General features: G+C 35.9%; 6 protein-coding genes across 8 annotated transcripts; 5 read left to right on the top strand and 1 right to left on the bottom strand.

Moving 5' to 3' along the window:
• Positions 1–32: 32 nt before the first annotated feature.
• LOC126923943 (uncharacterized) lies at positions 33–6,497 on the top strand. Its single transcript, XM_050737887.1, has 3 exons — positions 33–4,789; positions 4,903–5,077; positions 5,147–6,497. The coding sequence occupies exons 1-3, from the start codon at positions 449–451 to the stop codon at positions 5,368–5,370; spliced, it is 4,740 nt and encodes a 1,579-aa protein (XP_050593844.1). The 5' UTR covers positions 33–448; the 3' UTR covers positions 5,371–6,497.
• Positions 6,498–7,013: 516 nt separating this feature from the next.
• Positions 7,014–8,708, top strand: LOC126923981 (luciferin sulfotransferase-like). Its single transcript, XM_050737969.1, has 5 exons — positions 7,014–7,466; positions 7,543–7,639; positions 7,713–8,014; positions 8,144–8,238; positions 8,302–8,708. Exons 1-5 carry the CDS (start codon positions 7,280–7,282, stop codon positions 8,593–8,595), a joined length of 975 nt encoding a protein of 324 aa, XP_050593926.1. The 5' UTR covers positions 7,014–7,279; the 3' UTR covers positions 8,596–8,708.
• LOC126923984 (putative ankyrin repeat protein RF_0381) lies at positions 8,647–10,614 on the bottom strand. Its single transcript, XM_050737975.1, has 5 exons — positions 9,865–10,614; positions 9,730–9,805; positions 9,418–9,657; positions 9,229–9,356; positions 8,647–8,967 (listed from the first exon to the last, which is right to left on the bottom strand). Exons 1-5 carry the CDS (start codon positions 9,932–9,934, stop codon positions 8,705–8,707), a joined length of 777 nt encoding a protein of 258 aa, XP_050593932.1. The 5' UTR covers positions 9,935–10,614; the 3' UTR covers positions 8,647–8,704.
• Positions 10,615–10,894: 280 nt separating this feature from the next.
• Positions 10,895–15,503, top strand: LOC126923956 (protein Skeletor, isoforms B/C). Its single transcript, XM_050737914.1, has 13 exons — positions 10,895–11,041; positions 11,556–11,775; positions 11,847–11,955; positions 12,035–12,273; positions 12,383–12,551; positions 12,629–12,740; positions 12,897–13,033; positions 13,351–13,486; positions 13,556–13,745; positions 13,811–13,911; positions 14,223–14,477; positions 14,909–15,016; positions 15,095–15,503. Exons 1-13 carry the CDS (start codon positions 10,966–10,968, stop codon positions 15,280–15,282), a joined length of 2,040 nt encoding a protein of 679 aa, XP_050593871.1. The 5' UTR covers positions 10,895–10,965; the 3' UTR covers positions 15,283–15,503.
• A 1,708-nt stretch (positions 15,504–17,211) lies between these two features.
• On the top strand, positions 17,212–19,870 carry LOC126923980 (luciferin sulfotransferase). Its single transcript, XM_050737968.1, has 7 exons — positions 17,212–17,428; positions 17,505–17,708; positions 18,294–18,390; positions 18,477–18,633; positions 18,757–18,877; positions 19,021–19,115; positions 19,376–19,870. Coding segments are annotated over exons 1-7 (987 nt in total). The 5' UTR covers positions 17,212–17,427; the 3' UTR covers positions 19,688–19,870.
• Positions 19,871–20,199: 329 nt separating this feature from the next.
• LOC126923957 (DDB1- and CUL4-associated factor 10) lies at positions 20,200–26,084 on the top strand. 3 transcript variants are annotated; one of them, XM_050737917.1, is made up of 6 exons: positions 20,200–20,892; positions 20,970–21,083; positions 21,170–21,539; positions 21,615–21,830; positions 21,910–22,054; positions 22,148–26,084. In XM_050737917.1, the coding sequence occupies exons 1-6, from the start codon at positions 20,693–20,695 to the stop codon at positions 23,026–23,028; spliced, it is 1,926 nt and encodes a 641-aa protein (XP_050593874.1). In that variant the 5' UTR covers positions 20,200–20,692; the 3' UTR covers positions 23,029–26,084. The 3 variants fall into 3 exon arrangements, 2 of the variants coding, with proteins under 2 accessions (XP_050593874.1, XP_050593872.1); XR_007713360.1 differs by having other exon boundaries at positions 20,201–20,892; positions 21,910–25,343; positions 25,419–26,084; XM_050737915.1 differs by having other exon boundaries at positions 20,201–20,892; positions 21,910–26,084.
• The last annotated feature ends 117 nt before the right edge of the window (positions 26,085–26,201 follow it).

The raw sequence follows: 26,201 nt of genomic DNA, 5'->3' as shown, positions 1-26,201 counted from the left end.
AGATACATGTGAATTGTACCCTTTAGCGGGAATACAACGCAGAATATTACCGCTAATTTACGGTTAAGTTTTCACAGAAATGTAAACAATAATCGAAGTGTTTGTTATAAAACTTTGTAATCATTGAAACATTACACACGGTAAATATAGCGTGACGATTATTAAAATAATCTTTTCTGACACGTTATAATTCTTGAATTGTGCTAGAAAGTTTTTCTACAATCAAGAGAACTAGATTTTGCCTCACAATTGAATTCGTTTACAATAGCGTCCTAACCTCTATCTTGCATCGTACTCTTGAAGGAGGTTGTGCTGCCGTAATTGAAGAAGATGGCTAATTTTCCGAATGTTTATAGACAACTTTCTTTAAGGGATCAGTTTATTGTTAAAATGTGACACTGCGTTAAACTCTGTATAAAAGATGACAAGGCACGTATAGTTTGTGATTATGGAGTATGACTCTGCATCGAACTGTGAAGGTCATCTGCAAGATTTCGAAGCTTCAGAAGATCTCCCGCGTTTAAGAGAAATACAAAAACTTGAATGTTCAACCTGTACTACAAGTTCTACACCATGGCATTCTCTGCAGGTTGTGGCACCGCAGCCAAAGATCAAACTGGGTCCAACAAGCAAAAGTCTTTCATCTCAGGTAATGGAATATTACCACAAGTATTCTCAAAATACAAATTTGGATCAATATTTTTCATTGCCTACGTCTAGTACATCACCAGAAGCAATTAAATGTTACTACAATATATACGAAGTAAATCCTAAAGTAGAGGCTAACAGACAAGATTGTATAGGTGAAGAGTATAATTTAAAGACTTGCGTGCCCAGAGAGAGAAGAAGATGGGTGAGACCACCCCTTATTGGCCAATCCTCGAACGCAGAGTCATCATCTAGATATGCCCAAGCATTGTCAAACCCAGAATCTCCATCGCCTGATTTAAAACATGTTACATCAGAGACAATTCTAGAAGAGAAAAATGAAAATCAGGAGATTTTAACAGAAAGCATAGAAAGGAAAATATCTTCTCCAACTTCTAGTATTGCTTCCCATAAGCCACTCGAGTGGGATAGTGGAGCAGATGTTGGTTATTTTAATCTAGTACCCAGTAAACAAAATGATAAGAAATTAAGTACAATAGAACGCATGGCTTTAGCTAGAGGTTGTTCTGCCGCTTTAAGATTGGATCCAGAAGGTACTACGGAGTCGGGAATTTCTGGGAAGCTCGTGGGAGTTCAAAAAAATTCAACCACTTCTATGGTTCCTAATGCTAATTCCACACCATTAAATCTGGGAAATGCTTCGGGATCAGAAAGTGAGATTGAAATTACTCCGATTGTTAAGAATCATTTGCCAGGTATAATAACAGGAAACGATATAAAGTCCAATGAAAAATCTCTCCCTAAGGATCTCAAGCAGCAAGATGCTTTTGTGCATTATTCAAAAAAGGAGCACAACTATGATACTCCAAAATCAACGTTTATATCTAAGGTCCCTCTTGTAAAACCCACATGTGAGATAAGAAAGCTAACAAACGAACAAAATACGAACAAAGAAAATATATGCCCTCTGACGTCGCCTTTAAAAAAGAGCACATCCATGAATACGTTAATTATACCAGCCTCTAAATTACCGTTGAAGCGAAGTCAAAGCGAGTTGAATTTATATGCTAGGGATAAGAGCAGAGCCGCGTTGCCACTAATTTTTAACTCTTCATCCTCTATCGCCACTATTGTAAATAAACCTTCCACTTGTGATAAACTTATACAGACGAGTCTATGCACTTATACTCAAGAATCCGTTGGCGTGCAAGTCTCGGTTCTCGATGAAGAGAAGCCGCCGTTACCAAAGAGAGGAACTAGTTTGCAGAAGGATTCGACATTAATGTTAAAGAATCCAAAGGGAACGTACAAAGTTCAGAATTCGAGGAAGTATGAAGCCAATGAAACACGAGATGTTGGAGTAAACGAGCGTAGTAATAAAGTAAAACCGCGACACAGTAATTCGGAACCATCTCAGAATGGTTCTGCGAGGCATACGCCTCAGCCTGACGATGTGGGGAATATAACTGGCAGAGCAAATAGTTTCGAGTATTTCCCTGGTCACGTATATGAGAACGTTCCTAATGGAAGCGGTAGCCATATCTCATCTTCGGAGACCGGAAGGTCTCATTCTACTCTACCTAATACCAGCTCCAGTATTAACGAGAAGCTATGGGGAGAGTCGGATAGCTTGGTGAAGGATCTAGAACGGAGCGTAAATATATTAAAAAGTCTCGTCGATGCTAATAAATGCGACAAGGAAGTTAAGCAAAGACTGATACATCATGTAGTCAAGAGATTGATCACCGCCAAATATACAGACGACAAAATCGAACATAATCTAGAAGACAATGTTCCATGGAATCCTGACGATGCTAGAAGCAGAGTGTACGGTAGGGAAATACTCCAGGCTTTAACAAAAAAGCATAATACCAGCGATTCTTCAGGTAACTGGAATTTGCAGAAGGAAATAACGCAAGGAAAATCAATGAGAAATGGAAGAGGCATTACGAAAGATATTACGTTAGGAAGTAGCAGTGATAAAATAGATAAGAATACAGACAGAACAGAAACTGACGGACGAAAAGCGAGGATGGGTCTTAGATCTGACGATTGTCATCGGAGCAACAATACTATTACCGAACCGGACAAGAGCGAAAGCTCTGAATGCTTTTTTCCTCAAAGAAATCGCAAAGGCAACAAAATGCAAGATATATTTTGTACAAAAGAAAGATGTAAAATTTCTCAGAGAGATTCGACGATGACGACAACGGCGACGACGACAACGACCACGTCTACTCCTCCTGATCATAACCGGATGTTGTTGGACGCGGTTGTGAACAACAGAAGACCCATCGTTCGTTCAAGCAATGCAGGGGAACGTGACGATTGGAGATTGCTCACTACACTTTCAGAAAGACAATTCGAACTTAAAAAGTGCGGCAGTTCTGACTCCGGAGACTCGAAATTGGTTAGCTACGCCGAGATGGAGAAAAGAAATCAATTGATTTGGATCACGAATGAAATCAGTCATTTATGTAATTTGAAGAAATTGTTAGAAGAGTCGCGAAGGCCAGAAAGATCACGAACGTCTCCAAAGAAATCGAGGTCAGGAAACTGCAAAAGGAAACCGATGGAATCGCTGACGCATGTGCATGATTTATCTAATGGCAAGGATTATTTGCAAAGGAACGGATCAAATACACGAGCCGATTCAGTGGAAGAGCCATGGTCATCTCATTGCAATTTAGCAACGTGTCAACTTTCCAGTAGATCAAATAGTATTATCCAACGTATTAAAAAGCGAAACAGTTGCGCACAAACTGCAACTAACATTACCAGTGCCCTCTCGAAGACTGGCGGTGAGATCGTGTCTGCTTCTAATCTACACAATTCCAGAATTAAGTTAGTCAGTACTGGGATGCAAACTGTCCCTCAAGAAACATCTACAGCTTCCGCTATGGTGCAGTCAGAAATCGTGCATTATGTCCAGTGTTCGGCTCATAGTGCGCTGCACTTCCAAAACAATCACAAATGCAACGAACAAGCGAATCAATGCTTAAAGTATCACGCCATTCAAAATGTAGTTACCACTTGCATGCAATGTTTACAGGAGCAGAAGGATCGATCGAGCAGCGTCCAAAAAGTGCATACGAATATAGAAAACTTTCGAGAGGAGAGTCCAGTTGGCTCACAGGCATTGTCTGATCAGATGAATAGTAACTCCTCGTCTGAGGTAATGCATCATTGTGCGAACAAGGAAGTCCAGACGAGTTCACTTAAGCAAAAAGAAACGAAGAATCAAATAAACGCCTCGAGGTTAAAGTCGTGTGACTGCAAATGTGACACTAAAAAGGTAGTGTCCAAAGGATGTCAGTCGTGTGCATCGCCAATAATTGCGTTGGAAAGTAACAATGCTCCTAAATGCGACGAATGTCAGAAGAAGGTATTCCATGCACGTGACAGAGATGAGGGGAATTTGAAAGAATGTAGCTGCACAACGGTGTGCGAATGCGATAACGACCACTCGAAGAAAGGTCGGGCACCAATGAGATATAGTTCAAAGTATTATCAGAATAATAATGGATACGTATCGAGTTTGAATCAAAATAGCCGCATCAAGCTGTGCGGATGTTCGAGCGATTGTGCCTGCGAGAACAGTCGCGAACCGGAAATGCAGAACGCGAAAGGATTCTGCAGTTGCCATTCAAATGGGAGGACTCAATACAATGGGTCTCGCTATTCCCGCGCGGAAGTGGAAGACTGTTCGACTCAACCGTGGCCTTATTGCGTTACTAATGGACAAGCTAACGAAACTGCACAGTACAAAGTACAAAGTAATGTAAAATGCAACTGCGAGAAAGATTGTTTTTGTAATAATCGAGCGAAGAATAGCGAAGAATTGTTGCGTGGTAGAGCCTGCAACAACGGAAAACCAAATTACGTGGACGAGGCGAATCAAACTAGTGATTCCGATATAAATTATAAATATTGTCGTTGCTGTGGCACGGCATATCAAAGCGTCAAAAACTGTAGTTGTTATCAAACGTATCCAAAAGCCATTGCGTACGAATTGTCGTTCGCAAAAGAAAATGGCCAGAAAAATGATAATCTGGGTGCGTTCTTAAAAGTGCCATTATCGAATTATACTGTTAACGAAGTGAAAACGGATGGCTGTGTTTGCAACATGATTAAAAAAGTTAGCTCGAAGAAAAATTCTCCGCAAAAATGTACTTTACAAGTAAGTGGGCGCTATATATAGGGTGTCCTGCAACATATGGACAATATTTCAGTTAATGTAATGCAAATAATAAAATCGCATAATTGTATATAACGATATTTTATCAATTTTAGGATTATTTGTGTAAGAATAAAGCGGATTTTGTAAATAATGCAGAAACGCGTCGGCAATACATGTCGGAAATATCTCATCTGCGACAATTAAGAAAGGAAAAACGAATACAGTTGTTGGCAATGGCGACTACGTCGAATGTTTTAAAATCACCGAGAGTTTCTTCTAAACCAACAGGTAAGGATTTTCATTTTTTCATTTCTTTGTCGTTTACATTTTTATTGCCTTTATAACCTTTATATTCAGTTTACGCACAGAAAAAGATGAGCAACGAGGAAATGAGGGAGAGGTTGCGCAAGCGGTATCTTCGTTTGAACGAGGTGCGACAGAAGCGACGGCAACAGGAGAAGCAAGAAGAAGCGCGACGTAACAAACTTATGGCCAAAATCTTTTGTAAGAAATTACAGCAAAAAGTACTGAGGGGCCAAGTAGATCTATCTCAAAGCGTTAGCGTTATATCCAACATGTAATTTTAAAGAAATGTTTTCGTGTGCGTAGTTTAAATGTCAATTAGCAGTCTGACGATCAAACAGACGATATAAGAACGTACAAACTATCTCGCATTTCAGGCTGAGAGGATCATTAAAGATATTTGTTTCTAGAATTCTCTCCATGGATCTTACTTTTATTTGCAATAATGCATAATATATACTAGCATTGTGTTAATGTTTACTTTATAGGATACACATGAACGTCTAAGTTTATGGCATAAAGTTTATTTAGGCATTTGCGTGTAACGAGGATTAGAGTGATAACATAGTGACTTAGATGATCCAGAAGTTTTTGATATAGATCTAAGAATTAAGATATCGTAGTACGTTGTTCTGCAAATTTGTGCCTACAATTTATATTTAACATTGAATCTAAGAAACTTTGTCTTGCCAATATATTTTCATATCAAAAATACGTAGTACTGCTCGTTTTAATGCAGTCGTTCCATTAAAATTCAACTTTATGTTACCCAATATTTTGAGCTCAACATTATCTAAATCTATTGATAAATTGATGCAGTGATCGCAAACAAGAGGTACTTTGTTATTCTTGATTGCTCTTGCTAAATTTATTACTGTTACCTTGTCAAGGTACTTGGAATATTTTTGAATTAAAATCGCTACCTGTTTTTCGAGAATTATAATGGAAATTTTCAGATTTACTGCGCTTTAAGCGAGCGTCACTATATATATAGATAGGAAACGTTGCACGTATGTTAAATCTCGTATGTTAAATATGATAATATAATAACGATAATTTTCATTTTCGTGGAACAATAGTAAATTCACAGCGTTAGAATCTCACATTTTACTGGTAATGAAAATACTGTACTATCCGTACCATCCGTACTATAGTACCGAAAATGAAAACTTGCTGCGTCGAGGAAGCGCACGATTGAAAATGGATCGCTTGATCGTGGAAAACTGAAATGCTTTAAGATGATGAAAGTAGTTATTAGTACCTGAATTACAGTACACAACTTTTTACCACTCGTAAGACTTAGATAATATAGTCTCTTAAATTTTTATCTTCAATATTTTACCTTTTTGTATGATGATTATACTCATTTGGTTAATAAAAATAAAGAATCCATATAGGGACAGTTCTCCCGTTATTTTATTCTCGTATCTCACATATACTATGCTAAATTTAAGAAAAAAGATCAGCAACTTCTTATGCGAAAGTTACGTGTGCAACGCAGCTGATTTCTCTTTCAACATTCTATTTTTTATCATTCATTCAATGTCCTTGGTCGTTAACTCGAAAGCGTGTAAAAGAACAAAACGTCGCTGGAAAATTATCTTGTTTCCCTCTATTTACGACGGTTTATATTCATATAATTTGTCTAATGAAACACGTTTTTTCGTGATCTGCAAAATTATCCACATTCCACGTCGGAGAACAAATGAACGCTCGAGAAGAGCTATTCTTGCAGAGCAAGGTAGAAGGAAAAAAGCCGTGCAAGATCGGCAATAACCTTGTTCTAGTAAAGTAATGCCGAAAGAAAAACCTCTCAACGATATTAACTCGTTCGTCCCAATTGCTGCTGAGTCGCTCTATATAAGAATATGCACGGATTTCGAAGTAGTCGATTTGTTATTGAAAGTGGGAACGTATCTCGTTCGATATATTCGCGATAAGATAAGATATATTGGAATACTTATTTGCAATGCAATATTTTTCGAGTTGATTCAATTTTTGTCTCGAATGCCAGGGCATTCGATAATTTTTGCAAAATCGGTCCTTGCGTCTTTGATCAACGATCATTACAAATAAAACATTCCAGTGAATTTTTATGTTCAATCCTCTTTAAAGAAAACGCGTGAAAACGAAAAGCAGCCGTGTTTATCGAATAAAATACAACTTTATAGGATATAGTGTTTTAAAATGACAACTTTTCAGACCGATGACTTGGATCAAATTCTACAAGACCAATTTACAAATGAATTTCGCAATGGGTATATGAAAGTGCGCGGTTTTTGTTTACCAACGAGATACGAAGTTTTCGCAGACGTAATTGAAAACTTCGAAGTCAAGGATGACGATATTTGGGTTTGCAGTTTTCCAAAGACTGGTATATCTTAGTCAATCTTATTAAGTCATAAGATGGTATCAAAGGTCACATTTTAATTTGTACGACATAACTATAGGGACAACATGGACTCAGGAAATGATCTGGAACATCGCAAACAATTTAGACTATGAAGGAGCCAAAGTTCACTTATCCGAAAGGTTCCCCTTTTTTGAGTAAGTTAACGAGGCAAAGTGATCGATGTCTTTCATAAATATTAAAAATAATAGAAATTACGTGTTCTATTAGGTACTCCATACTTTTTGATTATTCGCCTTACGCAAAAGTTCATCCGGAAGTGGAGTTACCTCTGTCAACTGTGGATAGCGTGGAGTATACGAAAAATAAAGCTTCTCCAAGATTCATCAAAACTCATTTACCTTTTGATTTACTTCCACGTCAGATTCGGACAGGCGAGAAAAAGCCGAAGATTATTTACGTGGCGAGAAATCCAAAAGATACCTGCATCTCTTATTTTCATCATTGTCAAATAATAGAAGGCTATCGTGGCAATTTTCCCGACTTCTGTCGCCTTTTCCTGGCAGATAAACGTACGTGCATGTTCTAGCAATTCTGTGCTACCAAAATTTACATTTTATTCGATCGTGAAATTAGATACGTATTTTTGCTCCTTGTATAAATTATATAATAACTTCATCATAGAATTGTTATCTTTATAGTGAGTTATAGTTCATATTGGGACCACGTTCTCGATTTCTGGAAGAGGCAGACCACTCTCAATATGTTATTTTTGAAATACGAATATATGATAGCTGTAAGTAAACTTAAACAGTTGCAGTTGTTTCCAAGATACGAATATCCTTTTTGTAAAATTTAGGACTTGCCTGGTGCGATAAGGAAGTCAGCTGCGTTCCTTGATAGAACTTTGACTGATGCTCAAGTAAAAGTATTGGAGGAACATTTGAAGTTTGCCAGTATGAAGAAAAATCCAGCCGTGAATCACGAGGATGTGGTTCGAAGGAACAAGGAGCGGAAAAAAATCACCATTGACGGTTCGTTTATCCGAAGTGGTAAAGTCGGCGAGTGGAAGGAGAGATTGCCCGACAACGTGGTCCAAGAATTTGACAGATTAACAAAAGAAAGATTTTCTTCGTACCATCTCAGTTTCTGAACGACGTTGTACGTACATTTATAAATTTTTAAAAATTGAAAAACTGGAAAATTTAAAAAAATGGAGAAAGCTTCGTAATACGAGGGAAAACAATGTTACAATAAAAATATTAATCAATGCTATAATATCTTTTTGGTTCGAGGCATCGAAGAATATTCGGCATACTGGTTCTACAAAGTTGTCCAATTGTGGCCTTGGTTGAAGGTGTAACAACGCTCATATCGCTTCCTCTTTCGATTAATATAATCGCTGCGTCCCTTTTTCTCCATAAAATTGCTATTTGAAGGGCGATGAAACCCATATTGTCCCGTATATTGACGTCAGCCCCGTGGTCCAATAAAATCGAGAGAATGTCCACGTTCGAACTGTATACTGGACAAATGATTCTTAATAAATATTTAGTAGACTACGATTTTTACGCACTTGTTTGAAATTCAACGACACAGAAAATCATAAAATGCCTATAACATAGAAATACATATAAAATATCGAAAGTAAGATAATTCTTGCAATTTCATTATAATCTTTAATAGAATAAAAGAACGTTTATTTGAATTCTATTTTGTCAGCTGTTCTGTTAAAAATTGACGGTATAAATTAATCTTAATCAGTCTTTATTTTGATTTCTTTCACCTGAAATCATAAGCGGCGTTCTTCCCTGTACGTCTTTTTGATTTATTGAAACGCCGTAATCTAAAAGAAATATTACATTCTTCGATCGTTCTGCTACAATCGCATACTGAAGACAAGTCCAACCTCTTCTACAAGTGTACATTTATTAGAAATAAAGGCACAGATATTTATATTAATTATACGACCTACATATCCACTTTTCCAGGATCTGCCCCCTTCTTCAAAAGAATCTGTAATATTTCTGGGTTTCTGGAAACGTAAGAGGCGTACATAAGGGCAGTCCTAGCCCAAGGTTGAGTAGTAGTATTGTCCAGATCGGTTGAATTTTTCTCTAACAAAAACGATAAGATCTGCACATCACCGCGATCGATAGCTGACGTGATAGGCGTTTTTAAATTTGGTGTAGGATAATGTAGATCTATCGATAGACTACAATTATAGCAACGGTTATTAACGACAGATATAATTGATCAAGAGATATACGTACATTCGTTTACTCACATTTTCGTTAAAAAATCTTTGATCCTTCTTACTGTAGCGAATCTGAGAAGCCATATGAATTGCTCCTCGACCGAATCTATGAATTATAAGATGTTATTTCAAGGAATTAAGAATCATATCGGTATAATTTCTTACCATTTATCTGGCGATTAAATTCTGTATTCAACATTATCGAGATAACGAAGTGCTTGAGCTTTGTAAACATACTGCTAAGAGTTATTTACTTCGTATTGCGCCGGCTCTAAATCGATCAAACATCATGTATGCATACATGTATGCACATGCTAACGTTGAATTTAAACACGAAATACACGCCTTACAAATATTTGTCTTTCTAATCCATTAAAAAGATAACGTCAATGAGCTAACATTTCATTCGCAATTCTTTTTTACTTAATATACATTAACGAATTCCGAGTGAGAAGGAACTTTAAAGATTTGTATAATATCTTTTCTTTAATTATTTAATTTTATTATAGAATTTTACGAACGAATTTTGTAGAATCTGAAGTACAATGCATACTTCTCAATAAACGTAATATTGTAATAGTATTGCAATAATCTTCTTTTAATTATATAGAAACGTTGTATGACTTGGAATACGTAAATGGCATTTCCGTTTCAGTAAAAATCAACATTAATTGTGTTAAACAAATCCGAACTCCGATAGTTGCGATGTTAATAAGAATAACAAAGAAAGAAATAATAATATTATAATCCTGAGCTCGCAAACGTGCATTTAGAAATAAATAAGTAACCTCGGCATAGCGCGCTACAGCGGATGCTGTTTAGCCATTCAACTGACAACTTTATTTTTCCTCTCTGACTTGCATTCCATTTTAGAGTACCGGAAAGGCAGGAGTCCAACGACACTGTCCCTCCAATTCGACAGGTTGAGAGAACCCGTGAGTCGTAGACATCGAAACGCGTTCGAGGCACCTCCAGTACACGCACACTTTCTCTTCGAGACAGGAACACGTGCCAAGGTGGCTGGAGAGCGGTATAGTAAGCCGTTCGAACACTCAAAGTCTACTTTCTAAAGACGGTGGCCAGAACAAGTCGGAACCGCGTCCATTGCAGTGACTGCGTGCCCTGTCGTTCTCTTCTAGAGGCTTCGTCGCCTGGCTTGCGATCGAGCTTTCGTTTTTCCATGAATCTTAGTGGCGACAGAACTAAAATCGAATCGTTCAGGAACAAGACCTGAGACATTTCCAGCAATCCGAGGAAGATGAAGTGATGGCAGATGTTACGAGGAGGTGGATAGCGCCTGTTCTTGTCACAGTTTTAACATGTGTACTGTTTCCTGTCTGTGGTATGTTTCTCAAAATGTTCGATTATACGAGGCAATCGTATGTTCTGACAGTGAATCGATGGATAATAATTCGAGTAGTGAACACGGCGTCGAATGACGTTCCTTGACCGCGCGTTGAAATCTCCGCCTGTCAAACGTAGTTTGTGATGGTTTTAGGAAATTTTCCAGATATTCGAGTCAAATATGACAAGTATATCAGCTTCGATCAGTTGTTAATATCGATCGTTCAATCAGTCAAATAGCCATACGTCAAATGTAACAGCAATAGTTTTGTATTTTCTAGATATTTAATACACAGCTAAATATTTAATGTATCGGTGTAAGGAATATTTAACAAGTTAATGGCATCGAGCGTCCGTATTGCGTAAACACGATAATAATGAAAACAGTGATCTATATTGTAAAGTTTAATTTTCCTTACTTTCTCTCGTGACCGTGATTCGGAACAAAGAACTCCCAAGTGAGTAATCATTTTCTAACCATAGCGTGATTCACGATGAAACGAAATCAATAGGTCTCGACGAGTCAGATCACGAAGAATACAGAGGGAAATACCTTGGGAAGTTGAACGCGTATCATCATCAAGTAGCTGGTGACGTTTACGTCGTTGACGAGTACACGTTGTTGTTAACTTCCTTTAGCTACGATGGCAATGGAGCTGACACCTTTTTCTGGGCTGGTGCGTCGAATCGACCTGGTCCACAAGGCTTCATCGTACCGGATGAATGGGGCAAGTCAGTTTGTTTCGGTGTAACAAAAACCCTGAGAAGAAAGTACGTGAATTAAAGATATCTTCTTGTTCCAGAACGAATGTCCTCGATCGGTACTTGAATAAGGATTTCACTCTTACTTTACCGGATAATAAAAGAATAACGGATATAAAATGGTTCGCTGTGTACGATTTGAGCAGCCAGGTATATCGTATAACAGTAATTAAAATTGTTTCAACGTTAGTATATCATTGAAATAACCGTAAAAAAATATTTTTCTCAGAATACGTTTGGCGACGTGTACATTCCCGACGAATTCGATCCACCAGTACCGCAAAAGATTTCTCAATTAACAAAACGATCACACGGAGTATCTTCAGGGTCCATCGTGATTCTAGATTCGAAAACCATAAAAATACCAGAATTTACATACGATGGGCAGGGAACAGACACGTATTTTTGGGTTGGACTTGGTCCACAGCCTAACAGCAAAGGGACGAAAGTACCCGACGAGTATGGCTAGTAAGTAATTACAATAAATTTTCGAACGAATAGATTTTTCAATTTTGGCTAATTCTATTCTCAACAAGTAGATTTTCTCGGCTAATCTTGTTTTCTTGCGTTTCATCAGCCTGGAATCAATTCGCGCCTACAAGGAAGAAGATATAACGATTCAATTACCCGGAGATATGACAGTTTTCAATATCGATTGGTTAAGTATCTTCGACGTGAAAACTAAAACCAGCTACGGCTCTGTCATAGTTCCGGATGGATTAAACGTACCTCCTTCGTTAGTAAAAGTAATCAATTTTTCCAGTCTTCGATAGTTTATTGAAATGAAACTTTGCTTACTAGTAATCGATCTATCAAAGTACAGGTGATCAAGCACACGCAGACTTTACCGAATTGCATTCAACTTCACAAACGATTTCAAATCGGTTGGGAAATTTTTGGTCCACAGATCACTATCCAATTAGCAGGACAAGTTAGTAAGTATAGTTCTAACCATGTTCGGTTATCTTGTAGCAAACTTAATATTCAAACAAAAGTATTTGAAAAATGATTATTCGAATGACGTATCATCTTGTTTGATCAGATGTTGAATTAATTACGCGTTGGTATAATACGACGTTAATTAACCTTAGGTGAAGATGAATACATGGCTTTCGGTCTCTCTGGTTCCGAAACTTCTAGCCAAATGGAAGGCGCGGATGCTGTGATTGCTTATGTGGACGGTACTCGAGGCTACGCTGTGGATTATAACATCACAGCGAAAGCACCAGTACGTAAATACCAAAAACATTATCAACACTTATGATACATTACGAGACACTTGTTCATTTTAAACGCAAACTTTAACAAAGTTGCTTTGTAATAAAATCTTCAAGACATAGCATAACTTACAGTTAGTTTTCCTTATGCTACACGCAGTTAATGGAAAATTATGTAAGTTCAGTTTGTAATTATTACACCTATTTATGCCTAATTTCAATATTCTATACTATCCATGAGCAAATGTCTCGAATGACTTGTAGAATGTGGTATATGATAAATAAAAGTAAAGCAAAAAGAACAATCGTTTTCCTATTTCACCAACAGTGTGGAAAAGTTCTCGGCCAATACAGGGGAGTTTGCAGGGATGAACTATTCGGGGGTTTAGATAATAACCAGATGTATACCGCTGTTAGAGAAGATGGAATTAGTATCGTTACATATAGACGTACTCTCAACTCATGTAAGTTAGCGCATAAAGTGAAAGAGAAGTGTCGAAGTGGAGAATTATATGGGACACTTTATATCGTAGCTGACCCAGGAGATAAAGAGTATCCAACGAATAGACCAGTTTACGTGATATGGGCTTTGGGAAGATTGGATGAAAATAAAGAGCCGACTTTCCACGATGTATATCCTAAGAGCGATCTGAAGTTAGAACTAGTTCCTGAAGAACCGGAGAACACGTGCATGGATTTTACGGAAACCAATGAGAAACTAATGTAAGTAACACGCTGATGATTAATATTTATACAGATGCTACTAATTGGAAACTTTATTTTGCCAGAGAACCTTGGGAGAAGACAGAGATATTTGATAGAAGTATTCGGTCGTTTAGAGCTACTATTGGCCCGTCTGGGGGCAAAAAGGGCTATCAAGGAATTACAGGTTTGGTTTAGAGTTCGAGATATTTCAAATATTTTGATTGTATTTATTAATAGAGAATGCGAATATTTCTTTATTTATAGGATACTTAAAGATGTAGTAATTTGTAGAATTCATATTTAGGTAGCATAATACTTGTTATGATAATACTTGTTATGATAATACTTGTTATTTAACGAACGAAATAGATGTTTGCATGGGTTCTTCATCTTTAACTGTGTTCATATAGAAAAGGAAAAGAATTTACATAAATATCCATAGTTCGTTTGTTAATGTTTAATATCAAACGATATATTAGTTTGTTCAATTCGTAGGACAAACGTCTACAGGTTTGGCATGGTACATCGAGGGTCAGTTGGTACCCAAATTATATCTGCGTCGGGGATTGACGTACAATTTCCGTGTTCACGGTGGAAATAATCCTCACAGTCCTAATTTGTACCACCCATTGATTATAACTAATGAACCACACGGTGGATATGATAAACTCAGTGATGCGGCGCAAAGTAAAATCAGAGTTTTAGCGGGTGTTGAGTTCACCAGAAGAGGACAACCGAGACCAACCGCAGGTTCGTAATAAAACATTTGTACACCTGGTCCTGTTTTTACACGATCAATTGATTCTCTAAAAAAAGAAAGAAACACGCGATAAAAAGGATAGTAGAGATTGCAAGAGTGAGAACTTAGAAGAAATTTTTATTTAATTTTATTTAATACATTATTTTCGAGCAAATCCTGTAGAAATCTTCGATTGAATTTTTATTGAATTTTTAGTCATATTTGAACGTATTTCTTATTTTATAAACTTACAAAGACAATAAGCTTCGAGTGTAAAGTGCGAAATGAATATTTTCTAAGGAGGCGCTGTTTGAACCGCGTCAAATGAAATTATTATAAATTCATAAATTATAAAATTAAATCCGTGTAAAAACAGAACCGGCTGTATTCGAAATTATTTCGAAAAGAGATACGTAATGCCGGAACAACTTATTTCTCTTAGTTGGGCCACTTTGCTTAAGCAAACACGGTGCCCGAGACAGAAGACTAGATGATGATTTTATGACGTTTAAACAATTTAATAGAACATTAGTGAGTACGTGTGAACCAGGTAAGAAAATATGAAGTTTCTAGTTCTTTTTTTTTTCCTACAAATAAATGTTTCCTCATTCGCTGTCATTTCTTGTAGGTGAAGGTGGAGTGCTGGAAATTACACCGAACTCTACCTGGCCAGATATCGTTTATTACAATTCATTTACCCATGCAAATATGGGCTGGAAGATATACATACTGGATGCTTATTCGAAAAGCATCGCTGTTACTCAACGATTATCGTTACTTGCAGGACTAACGGCTGTGTTTTTTCGTTTGTTATAAATATAGATATAGGTTACTAAGATTAGTCGTACCTTTCTATTATACAAGCGTAAATTGACTGATTTTAGTAAATAGAACGAAGAATTTCATCTTTCATCACACGTGCAGGCGGAATGTTTCGTTCCTAAGCTAGAAATGAATCAAAATCGCAGAGAGATCAATGCATTCGAATGTGCGAATTTATTATAATTTTTTTATTAATAAATACCATTTTAATCATACGACGAATTTCTAATTTTAATATTTAATGATAATATAAATATATTATATATGAATTGATATCTGCTTGTTAAGAAACAAATTCTTAAAAAATATAATCTATTTTTAGTATTTTTAGAATATATATATACAGAGTAAAATACATATTTAGAATATATATGCATATATGCAATCTTCGCCTTCGCTTGCCTTTTAGTTTTGCGGTGACCTCCAGTTTACATTGTGCAAACATGTGCATAAACAACAGTGGTAATCCAACATTAAGGAGAACTATGTTTAAAATCGAACAAAGAAGCTATGGTGACTAAGTAACAAACTAAATATCCAAATTTACCCTTGCAATCTAAATATGTACTTTGCATTACCTTGTGTCCTCTTTGATTGTGCGTTTTTTCCTTACCATTCCTTACCAGCTCATTTCTATTTCTTTTTCTTTTCTCTTTTTATTCTTTTATTATTTCTCTTCTATTTCTTTTCTCTGCTTCTTCCTTCTTTCCTCTAATTGTTTTGCCTATTCCAATCCTTATCCCTCATGTTCCAGCGACTCCTCCATACTTTCTGCCCACCTTGCCATCCCTTCAGCGTCTGCAGCTCTTTTTCACATAGCTCGCGTCACCTCTTACTTCTTTCTTTGCAGTATCTATTCTTTTTTTCCTTGTTTCCGGATCTCAATCTATTTTCCTCCTTTCCTCATTCCTCTTTGTGTAACCTGGTCAATCTAGCACTATTATTTTTCCATGTCTCTGAACGTATTTAGATTCTCAGATCTTATTTGCTCTCTCTTATTGCATCTATCTGTTATTTCCCAAACTTTCCACATCTCTTTTCCTACGCTTTCAAACCTCTCTACCTCTTTCTCCGAGTACCCACACCTTGTAAAATATTCTTGCTTTCCTTTTCCCCATCTCATCCATCGGCATCTATCTTCCTCTTCTTCTCCTTCCTGCCAACATTCCTTTACCAACATATTGTACTCTTCCTCATTGATTCCTTCGTATTCGTTGTAGATATAAATGTATCTAGATAATGGAATAAATAAAATCAGAAAAGTTTTATGAAGGTTCGTTAGCCAGTAGAAAGAGCCATAGAATAACAATAGCAGTTCGTTCCTGAACATTGGCGAGTGATAATCGATTCAAGCCAAAAGCTGCAGCTGCAGCAATCGATCACGTGCATGTTTTCCTTATATCTACATAAATCGTCTATAAGAGTTCAGGAAACACAATTCGTAAGATCGTTTATTGTTTATCTACAACATGCGTCGAATAAAGGGAGAGATAGCGAATAAGGAAGATAGTGGGATTGAGAGTCATAACAGTTACAAAAGATTAAAAGCGATAAGACAACACTAATGCGACAAAAAAAGAATTCCTATATTCTTTGAGATTTAAGTACATCACTTAACACATACGAGTATTGGTACATTTAGTTGGAAAGCGTAAACTTTCTCCAGAGAGAAATCTGTTACGAGAAAGTTAATAAATCGAAATTACCTTCGAATTACATCTTTCTAGCATTCTATATTTTTATAAAAATAAAATGGTTTTAAATAAAACAAAATTTGTATCAGTTCGTAATATACAAACTTAACAGAACAGGAGACGCAGTTTCTTTCTAAGATGATTGCACAATATCGTCCAACGACTGAACAACCAACCGAGCAACATACTTAATTTTCATCGATTTATCTATTATAATTACCTATTATCGCAGAATATTATAGCCATCATTACTATATACGTATATTAAATGGAAATGCCCAAGAATCGAAAGTTGTTTCCGTTAAAAAAAGAGAAAACTGGTCTGTCAGTGGGCCGAGAAGGTACCAATAAGTCCGTGAACCTCATTTCATTTCAGGCTGCAGGACGACTAACATCCCTGTTCGTGTGTCAGTGTTCGAATTCTTTCTAACGAAATCGTATACCAAGTAAGTTGTTCAATTTACATGGACTTGGGCGAAAGATTGCATGATCTTGTCGTTACATCTAGTATAATCTTTGCAGTGGACAAAAAATTTCTTAATTTCACCACGATCGAAGGAGATGTAGGACGAAGATTGGATAAGATGTTTGGCGTGAAGCCCAGTTTCCTAAGAGTAGAACCAGGCCATTGTTTATTACCACCCCAATTCGTTTTTCATGGGGTGAATATCAGGGATATGGAGATCTATGACGATGATGTGTGGATGATTTCATATCCGAGAACTGGTAAAATTCGTTCAAATCTATATTTTATGTTTTATATTTATACAGTGTGTCCTAGGTTTTAACGATGAAGCTTTGCCAGTATATTATAATTAGAGGGAATAAATGTTACATAAACATAGGTCGTTTAAAACTTTATCAAAAACTTATGACAAAAGTACGAATTACAAAAGGAACAGTAACGAACTTGCGAACAGATGAGCAATATTCATCTTTGGCCTATTTATACGAGCTGTGTTTGCTATCTCAGATTGTTAAAAGGAACACAATATTCTTGTAGCGCTCTTAGAATTAACAAACACTCCATCTCAAAATATCCATCATTCTTGATAACACAAGATTGACAGCGGTCGAAATACCTCATTTCTGTAAACGCATCATTAATTTTCTTTATCGATTGATCACGTGAAACCGTATTTGGTATCTTTGTCATAATTTTTTAATAAATCTCTAAACGACATATGCTTTTATAATATCTTTTTCTCTTTTTAATCCATAAAATATGTATAGTGGCAAAATTTAGCCGCTAAAATCTGGGGCATCCTGTATAATGACATGAATATCTATCAATTTTTGAATTCATTGCAGGTAGTCATTGGGCACAGGAAATGGTATGGTGTATCGCAAATAACTTCGATTACAAAAGTGCTGAAACTCTGTTTCTTTTACGTAACCCATTGCTCGAGTATGTTTTATTTTTTTTTTAAAAAAAAAGGAACAATTTTCATGAAGAGTTTCCGTGGATCATGCAAATGAATCTTATTTGTGTAGAGCTTCGTCATTGATGGTCACAGGGGACTCTGTGGAATGGTTTTCGAAGATGGGTGATTCGGTAAAATACGTTATGAAGATGCAACGACCCAGATACGTTAAATCTCATCTCCCTTTCGATTTATTGCCACAGCAAATCCATCAAAAGAAACCGAAAGTACTCAAACGTTTTACGATATATAATACTATAGTCAATGATCGTGATATGTTATATAAAGAAGCGAAAATATATGATAAATATATAAGAAATAAATTACGTCGATATTGTGAATTGTTTCAGATCATCTACGTTGCTAGAAATCCAAAGGATACCTGCGTAAGCTTTTATCATTATTGCAGGAAATTTCATAATATAGTGGGGAGCTTCGAAGAATTTGCTGACTTGTTTTTAGATGACAATAGTATGTACCGTATATACATATGTGTATATATATGTTTATATATTTGTTACTATAAAAATCTGTCTGTAATTATTATCTATTATTATTAGTATAATGATATTTATATAGCATATATGTTAATTAACAACTACTTTCAATTTAAGTACCATTGACTCCGTTTTGGAATCACGTTCTGAAATTCTGGGATATAAGAGATCAAGAGAATGTATTATTTTTAACGTATGAAGGAATGAAGAAGGTAATATAGTAATATATTTAAAATCAGACGACTGGTATTCATCCGAATTCATATTTTTGTAAATACAAGTAAAAAAAGTAAAATCTAGATATAAATTTGTTTCATCTATTAAATGTAATATCGACTTTGAGTATTTTTTATATGTATGCATATTATCTATATCCTATGTATTTGCGTGCCTTTAGATTTCTTATAAGCGCATAAAAATTCGCGATCTATTTATAATGTTAAAAGTAATATCTCAAACAATGATGTTTCAGGATCAAAAGGAAACGATTAGGAGGACAGCAGAATTTCTGGGGAAAACTGCGACAGAGGAACAAATCGCTGATCTTTGTGAGCACTTAAAGTTCACAAAGATGGCAGCTAATCCCGCCATAAATATGGAATTAATTGTTCCACAGAAGGACGTGCCAGAGAATGACAAATTTATAAGAAAGGGCAAAGTCGGTGATTGGAGAAACTATATGTCCGAAGGACTGTCTCAAAGATTCGATGAATGGACCGAAAAGCACTCGGGCGGAAGTGGCCTTGACTTCGACAAACAAACGGTTCTTTATAATGAGGATTGAAAATTATCTACTAAAGTGTGTATACTCTAAGTTTAGGTTGTACAAGAACCGATATTTGTGTAAAACAATTACATTCGTTTTAACTGTTATACTGTTATTTTTATGTTAATGTACATATGCTTATATAATTACATAAATTTGTACGTATCGTTGTCGATAAAATATATTAGAAAAATAGCAAAATGTATGTGTATGTGTAAACAGAAGTTCAGTATAAATTAATGTTATTTACTCATTAATTACGCGAAGCTCAATACCATATATACACTTGTTGTACAACCGGTTTTCTAATAATGGACAGCAACTATAGTTTTTCATACCTAAATGGCTTTCTAACTTCGTGAGAAGAACGGGTTTTCGAGGAAATGAAGTACTTGTATGTACTTCATTGTATGTTTAATTTACCTGAACCTGGAATGTAACACACTATGGGAATCCTGTTCGAGACTCGCGCTCGAGTTTTCGTTTCGTCGATTCTCAGCGCACGACGTTGTATGTCAAAGCAAAGATGGCGTTGATTCGTGTTGTGTCAGGTGTTTAAAATTTCTTAAAATTATATCGAAGTGTGACATTGGACTGTAATCGTGACACTTCAGTCAGTTATTTAAATCGTTTTTAGTTTTGTGAAAGATCGTCAATTGGTAAAAACGTAAAGGCATCTGTCAAGAGTCACGTGTAATACTGCCCAATAGTCGTATTTTGCACTTAACCTTAACCTTTACTCGGTATTGTACGATCGTTTTCAAATCTCATAAAAATTATTTGGAAAAAGACGTTGATGGTGTATTTTTTATTAGAGGAGAAATCAAAACTTTTTATCAATCGTTTTTCTGAGGATGCTAATAATGATCATTTATATCGTATGATAAAAGAAAGGTTTAAAACGAATCTGTAAAGTTAAAGTTCGAATTATGTGCTTTTAAACTGTATTTACGGAGTATTAGATTTTTTTTGAGTTGCCAAAAATATTTAGTTGAATGCTGGTAAAATTTACACCTGGCTGAAATGCCCAGGATAAAAACCAAACAAGCAAGTAGCCTTTGGTTAAGGCAACGCGAATTGGGTGTACAATTCTCTTTGGGACATGCTGATCACTTTCATAAAACTCTTTACTCCTCTATACAACCGGTAACTTCTTGGGATCATGCGTTATCTGCAGCCGCTGCTCATGGTGGAGTTTTTAATCTTGAATATTCCCCAGATGGGTAAGTACATATGTGCTTTTAGTTTTATGGAAAATATTATATACAATAATAATATAATACTTTCTCTTATATGACAGCTCTCTTTTGTTGGCGGCATGCGAGAAGAAAAGTATTTTAATGTTTGATCCTCTGAGGAGAAGCTTGATCCATGCGATTGATAATGCTCATAATGATTGTGTTAATTGTGTTAGGTATGTGTAGATCTTATATTCTTAATTAATATAAATTAATTATTGTAACACTAAATATCTGATAAGAATAACTTTTTTTACAATAGGTTTTTGGACCAACGTATGTTTGCAACATGTTCAGACGATAGTACGGTAGCTCTCTGGGATGCTAGAAACTTAAAGAATAGAATAAGAACTCTTCAAGGTCATTCGAATTGGGTGAAGAATATAGAATATAGTCCCAAAGATAATTTACTACTAACCAGTGGTTTTGATGGTAGCATATATACTTGGGACATTAATAGTTTCACAGAAAATAGTATTCTTTATACGCGTGTGTTCCATACAAACGGACTGATGCGAACCAGACTTAGTCCAGATGCCAGTAAAATGTTAATAAGTACTACTTCTGGGTACCTCATCATTATACACAACCTTAAATTAAGCACTTTAACTCAGGACTTGGCAGGATTTAGAGTGCGTTTCATTTCTGGTGTTACATTTTCATATCTTACTTAACATATTTTATATACAAGTTAATTTTTATTTTAGCCAAATATGTATCGGTTAATGCAATCGTCTCAAACTACAATACCAAACGTGGCAAGTTTCACGCATCTCTTTTCCCATTCTCGTACACATAACCGAGTAGAATTTTTAACCGATTTCCCTGTTGGCGATGATGCTGAGATAATATCGAGTTTGCAAGTGCACCCTCATGGATGGTGTGTTTTGTCTAGGAATGTCAGTAACGGAGAAAAATCTGAGGTTGATATTAACAAACTTACACAATCGACTTTGGTTACATATATATTTCTTACATTTCATTGATGATTGTATATTCCAGTGGACTTGTATTCATGACATACAAGAGCGTGATGTATCCAGCACAGCGGATCAGGCGAAAGAAGGAGAGGAGACAACACCGCCGTTTAACGAAATGTCCGTAGAAGAGTTCAATGATTTTCAACTCCCTCGACCTTCTCGTTCGGGTATAACATCTTCTTTTTTAATAGAAAGTCCAAACCGCGTGAGAGTTGTTCATACTACGGCCGATACGAGACCGACCATGACTGGATTTTCAGATAACGCGCAATCAACTAGGTCCCCGAGAAATAATTGGCAGTCAGTGTCACGTAGAGTGTCACGGTCGCAATCGAGGAATTCGCGTATGGACAGAAATGCGACAAGAGCGAATTTCGGTTCGATCGAAGTTAGTTCTAGTTCAAGCTCGTCTGATTCTCGTGTAAACACGGATAGAGACGATAGACAGGGGGACAGGTACATATACGCCGCTGATATTTATGCGGCTGATGAGAGCATACTGGAAGAAGGTTCTGGCGATCAAGAAAGAGAATCAGGACAGGACTACAGGCCGAGACCAAATGTTCACCTTAATTACTTAAGACCACGCAATATAATCGAAAATTTTCCTACTGGTAATATAGAGTTACATGTAAGTACGACTGACGTCTGGGAAGCACACGTAGCAATTAGGGAAGCTAGGCTTAGAAGGGAGAGGGATTGGCTTTCTAGATCGAGTAACAATACTGTCGTTATTATCGGTGATAGAATTAGGGTTCAGAATCGGAATAGGCTAGGCCAGCAAACAATGTACGCTATTCCGAGAAACCGCATGATCCATCAAAATACACCTAGATTAACGCATTACATAGAGGAACCTAACGTTGGTTCCGGTTATATAAAAGAATTATGTTTCTCTGCCGATGGCCGACTAATATGTTCACCGTTTGGTTACGGAGTACGTTTGCTAGGATTTTCTGAAAATTGTTCGGAATTATCTAACTGTGTTCCTCCCTACAACGAGTCTATACAGTTAAACGAAATAGCGATAAACACTAGTCATTCTGGCATTGTAGTCTGTACAAAATTTTCTCCAAGGCATTGTTTGCTTGTGTCAGGTTGTCTTAGTGGAAGAATCGTTTGGCATCAACCTGTAGTTTAGTAAAATTAATGTCAACTTTTCACTATAGTCTGTCTAGAGAACGTCTTGATGAGATATATTACTTGCCTATATTTTCTTCTTTTTATTTTTCACTTTTTGTTTTCTTTCTTTTTAATGAGGTGAATATCGGGAAATACGAAGATTTTTTTAAATATACAGTTTTTGATACATTTTATTTTTTAGCGTGTTTTATTATAGATATGATCGAGGTTAGAAAACCCTTTGTTGACGAGAGGTATTGGCACGCGCAGTTGAGGAGATATACACGTTGAACATTTGCATTATTCATTGTTCAGGCTTACATTTTCTTTAATATTTATCATCATCACTGTTACTATCACTAGAAATATTGAAACGTCTGAGCCGCTTTCTTGTTGAACGGAGTTCGTTTCCATTGTCTAAAGCACTGTCGTCGTCTTCTATCTTGTCAGGTTTAAAATAATATTCATCATTACTACTCTTACTATCGAACATGTCCTTTCCGGATCTTTTAGGCACTGTATATAAGATATTATAAAAAATATATAAAATATGAAAAAAACTAGCTGATTCGTGTGGTAATACCATTGAAAGACTGAAATTCGTTTTGACTCGATCATCCTCCTACATCGCGAGTTTACGTTAATTTTCTTTCATCAAAAACATAGTACTATTTAGTCTACAATACCCATGCGTAAATACGCATAAGATTATCGCTCAGAAAAATAGATGTACGCCAGATATTTCAAAATAAGTGTCCGGAACTGTAAACAAATTCGGGCACAGCCATATGTCGACATGCGTCCGCAACGGTGAAAAGATTTGGGCGGTTATTTGCTGACCCTCGTTCGCAAAGGGTTTTAAGCTAATTATTTGCACGTAGCGTTTTTACTCGAAACGCGATAAACGTGGTCAAATATGAGTTATTTTATATTGGAATTATCTCTCGCTAGTGATTTGACCCATTTGCATCATGGCCCTATTTCAGAGGACTGATTCCTATTGTCGTACACCAGGTTGTAGATAGAGTAAATGACATCCGAATTCTTCATGGATTTATTGAAAATTTATTGTTCAAAACGATTGATAGACAATGTTATTTCGCAAATATCGCATCGTACATTCTTTATAACAGAGGAAAAAAGAAAAAATTATTTATTAAAAAAAATGATAAGAAATAAGAAATTAAATCATATTATTTCTCGTGGAATTCTTTAAAATGGTCAATACAATAAACTGATGTAGGCGAGATGGTGACAAACGGGTCAAACGTGAACTCTTACATCTGAAAAATACTTAGCGACTGAAATAAAAAGCAGTCGCAGCGCGCGGATTAATCCGCGCTTGGATGCAAATGGGTTAAAAAGGAAACAGTCATGACGTTATTTTAAGTACCGTTCAATGAAATTAATTCATCTTGTTTATTTAGAAAACTGATTACTGAAACATTATATTTTTACTAACAGACGTGTATTTCTATTGAAAAATTTTAATATCTCAATAAGTCCACGGCAGAGTACTTCTCGTTTTATATCGCCAGAGAGAACGTAGGAGCAAGAATGCAGAAAACATTCCATCAACTAATCTGTATATTACATACTTTCGTAGAATATTGGCGATTGCATTGCCATTTGCAACTGATTATACATTTTGCATTTGTATGTCTTGTTTGGCAATAATCGAAGGAATGATTGCGGTTTGCGATCAATTTCTGAGTCATTGGCAATAGTGATCTAGGATCTAAGGAGAGGAAAAGAGGTAATATGTACCATAGAATGAAATTATTATGCAAGAAAGTCAACCTCGCTAAAATACGTAAATACAACGCTGAATATGTAACGTTGACGTTACCGTTAGTATTAAATTATTTAGCCACGTATTGCGTGGTTATTAACAAGTACTCGAAATTTTAACTAATCATGAGATGATTATTAAAATTGGTGTTGCTGTTTACCGAGAGAAACGAGGCCTTCTCGCGACTGTCGTCGAAACGAAAACCACGCCGTTAATCAACACAACTTTAATCCACGATGAACGACTCGATTAATTTTCGAGTTATGTAATGTAGAAAAACAAAGAAAAGAAACGGCGTTGCTCATAGCTTCAAAGCAAACGCGAATATGCGGATTGTACTAATGAACAAATATTTGTAATTTATTTGAGCCATGTCTTTGACTATATATTCATATACGAAGTTCAAGCGTATTTAGATCGATTGTAGGATCGAAATGGATATCGCTTTTATCGTAAACTCTGTGTTCCATGGAACATCTTACGCTCGTATTGTTAAGTAGAAAAGAAATCGTGTAACATATGTAAATACATTGTCAATTTAGGTATATAATAACAATATAAATGTAATAACCAAATACGATATAGTTCATACTCGTAAGCGTCGTATTACTTTTAAGGTTAGAGCGAATCAAACTAATGTTTGGAGGAAGCAGTCTGTAAATGCTCGAAATCGTGAAGTTTGTCAATTTTGGTAAGTTAGATATATCTGTAGTAATATTCATGTTTTTACGAGGAAATTTTAATTTGTTTAAAAAAATTGGAATATATAGTATAAATTATAATATAAGTATAAATTGAAATATAATTCGACATAGAATCAAATGGATATATATATGAAATTAAGGGTGATATTAATTTTAACAAAACAATGTTGGAGATTATTCATTGGTTAGTTTTTTTTCGAGTTTTATGGAAATTATTCGTTGGTTAGTTTCTTTCGAGTCTTGCCCGCGAATTGTAAGATAAATAGGGCAAATTGTTTCGCGTGCCATTGATGGTTACTTAAATGTGGATTTTTGATGATATGCAGACTGTGAGTGCAAATGCAGGTTTGTAAACAATCTTCCCTTTCATCGGAAAAACGTGCGAATATCATTGTATTTTTGCTTATCGCGTATTCACTTGACGATTATTTTCGAATAATCTGACTGATCGTGGCCTGCACGCTCTTTACACATATTATAACTATACGATCGTGTATAATTGTTAACGTGCTCATTGTTTTGTAAGATTTGTTTGTTTTCTTTTTCTATATAATAAAATGTTGCTTAATGTCCTTCGTCGGTCTGGGTCGAGTCTCCCATCGTTAACAAAAAATCCCTGTGAATGTAGATACTAGTATTTCGATGAGAATATGTTTGTTAGTTAGCGAAGGTCTTTTATGTTAATTCCACATTGTC

This window comes from Bombus affinis, chromosome 14, assembly GCF_024516045.1.
Source record: "Bombus affinis isolate iyBomAffi1 chromosome 14, iyBomAffi1.2, whole genome shotgun sequence".
NCBI lineage: Eukaryota > Metazoa > Arthropoda > Insecta > Hymenoptera > Apidae > Bombus > Bombus affinis.
This window is presented reverse-complemented; position numbering and strand designations above follow the sequence as displayed.

Excerpts from the sequence above, each read along its gene's own strand:
- LOC126923981 (XM_050737969.1), top strand. The coding sequence starts at position 7,280 with ATGACAACTTTTCAGACCGATGACTTGGATCAAATTCTACAAGACCAA. Across the intron at positions 7,467-7,542 it reads TTGCAGTTTTCCAAAGACTG|GGACAACATGGACTCAGGAA; the intron begins GTATATCTTAGT and ends ACATAACTATAG. Across the intron at positions 8,239-8,301 it reads AATACGAATATATGATAGCT|GACTTGCCTGGTGCGATAAG; the intron begins GTAAGTAAACTT and ends TGTAAAATTTAG.
- LOC126923943 (XM_050737887.1), top strand. The coding sequence starts at position 449 with ATGGAGTATGACTCTGCATCGAACTGTGAAGGTCATCTGCAAGATTTC. Across the intron at positions 4,790-4,902 it reads CGCAAAAATGTACTTTACAA|GATTATTTGTGTAAGAATAA; the intron begins GTAAGTGGGCGC and ends TATCAATTTTAG. Across the intron at positions 5,078-5,146 it reads AGTTTCTTCTAAACCAACAG|TTTACGCACAGAAAAAGATG; the intron begins GTAAGGATTTTC and ends CTTTATATTCAG.
- LOC126923957 (XM_050737915.1), top strand. The coding sequence starts at position 20,693 with ATGCCCAGGATAAAAACCAAACAAGCAAGTAGCCTTTGGTTAAGGCAA. Across the intron at positions 21,540-21,614 it reads AGGACTTGGCAGGATTTAGA|CCAAATATGTATCGGTTAAT; the intron begins GTGCGTTTCATT and ends TTTTTATTTTAG. Across the intron at positions 21,831-21,909 it reads GTAACGGAGAAAAATCTGAG|TGGACTTGTATTCATGACAT; the intron begins GTTGATATTAAC and ends TGTATATTCCAG.
- LOC126923980 (XM_050737968.1), top strand. Across the intron at positions 17,709-18,293 it reads GATTTCATATCCGAGAACTG|GTAGTCATTGGGCACAGGAA; the intron begins GTAAAATTCGTT and ends AATTCATTGCAG. Across the intron at positions 19,116-19,375 it reads CGTATGAAGGAATGAAGAAG|GATCAAAAGGAAACGATTAG; the intron begins GTAATATAGTAA and ends ATGATGTTTCAG.
- LOC126923984 (XM_050737975.1), bottom strand. The coding sequence starts at position 9,934 with ATGTTTACAAAGCTCAAGCACTTCGTTATCTCGATAATGTTGAATACA. Across the intron at positions 9,806-9,864 it reads ATTTAATCGCCAGATAAATG|ATTCGGTCGAGGAGCAATTC; the intron begins GTAAGAAATTAT and ends TATAATTCATAG. Across the intron at positions 9,658-9,729 it reads AAAGATTTTTTAACGAAAAT|TCTATCGATAGATCTACATT; the intron begins GTGAGTAAACGA and ends CTATAATTGTAG.
- LOC126923956 (XM_050737914.1), top strand. The coding sequence starts at position 10,966 with ATGGCAGATGTTACGAGGAGGTGGATAGCGCCTGTTCTTGTCACAGTT. Across the intron at positions 13,912-14,222 it reads GGGCTATCAAGGAATTACAG|GACAAACGTCTACAGGTTTG; the intron begins GTTTGGTTTAGA and ends TTCAATTCGTAG. Across the intron at positions 15,017-15,094 it reads AGTGAGTACGTGTGAACCAG|GTGAAGGTGGAGTGCTGGAA; the intron begins GTAAGAAAATAT and ends CATTTCTTGTAG.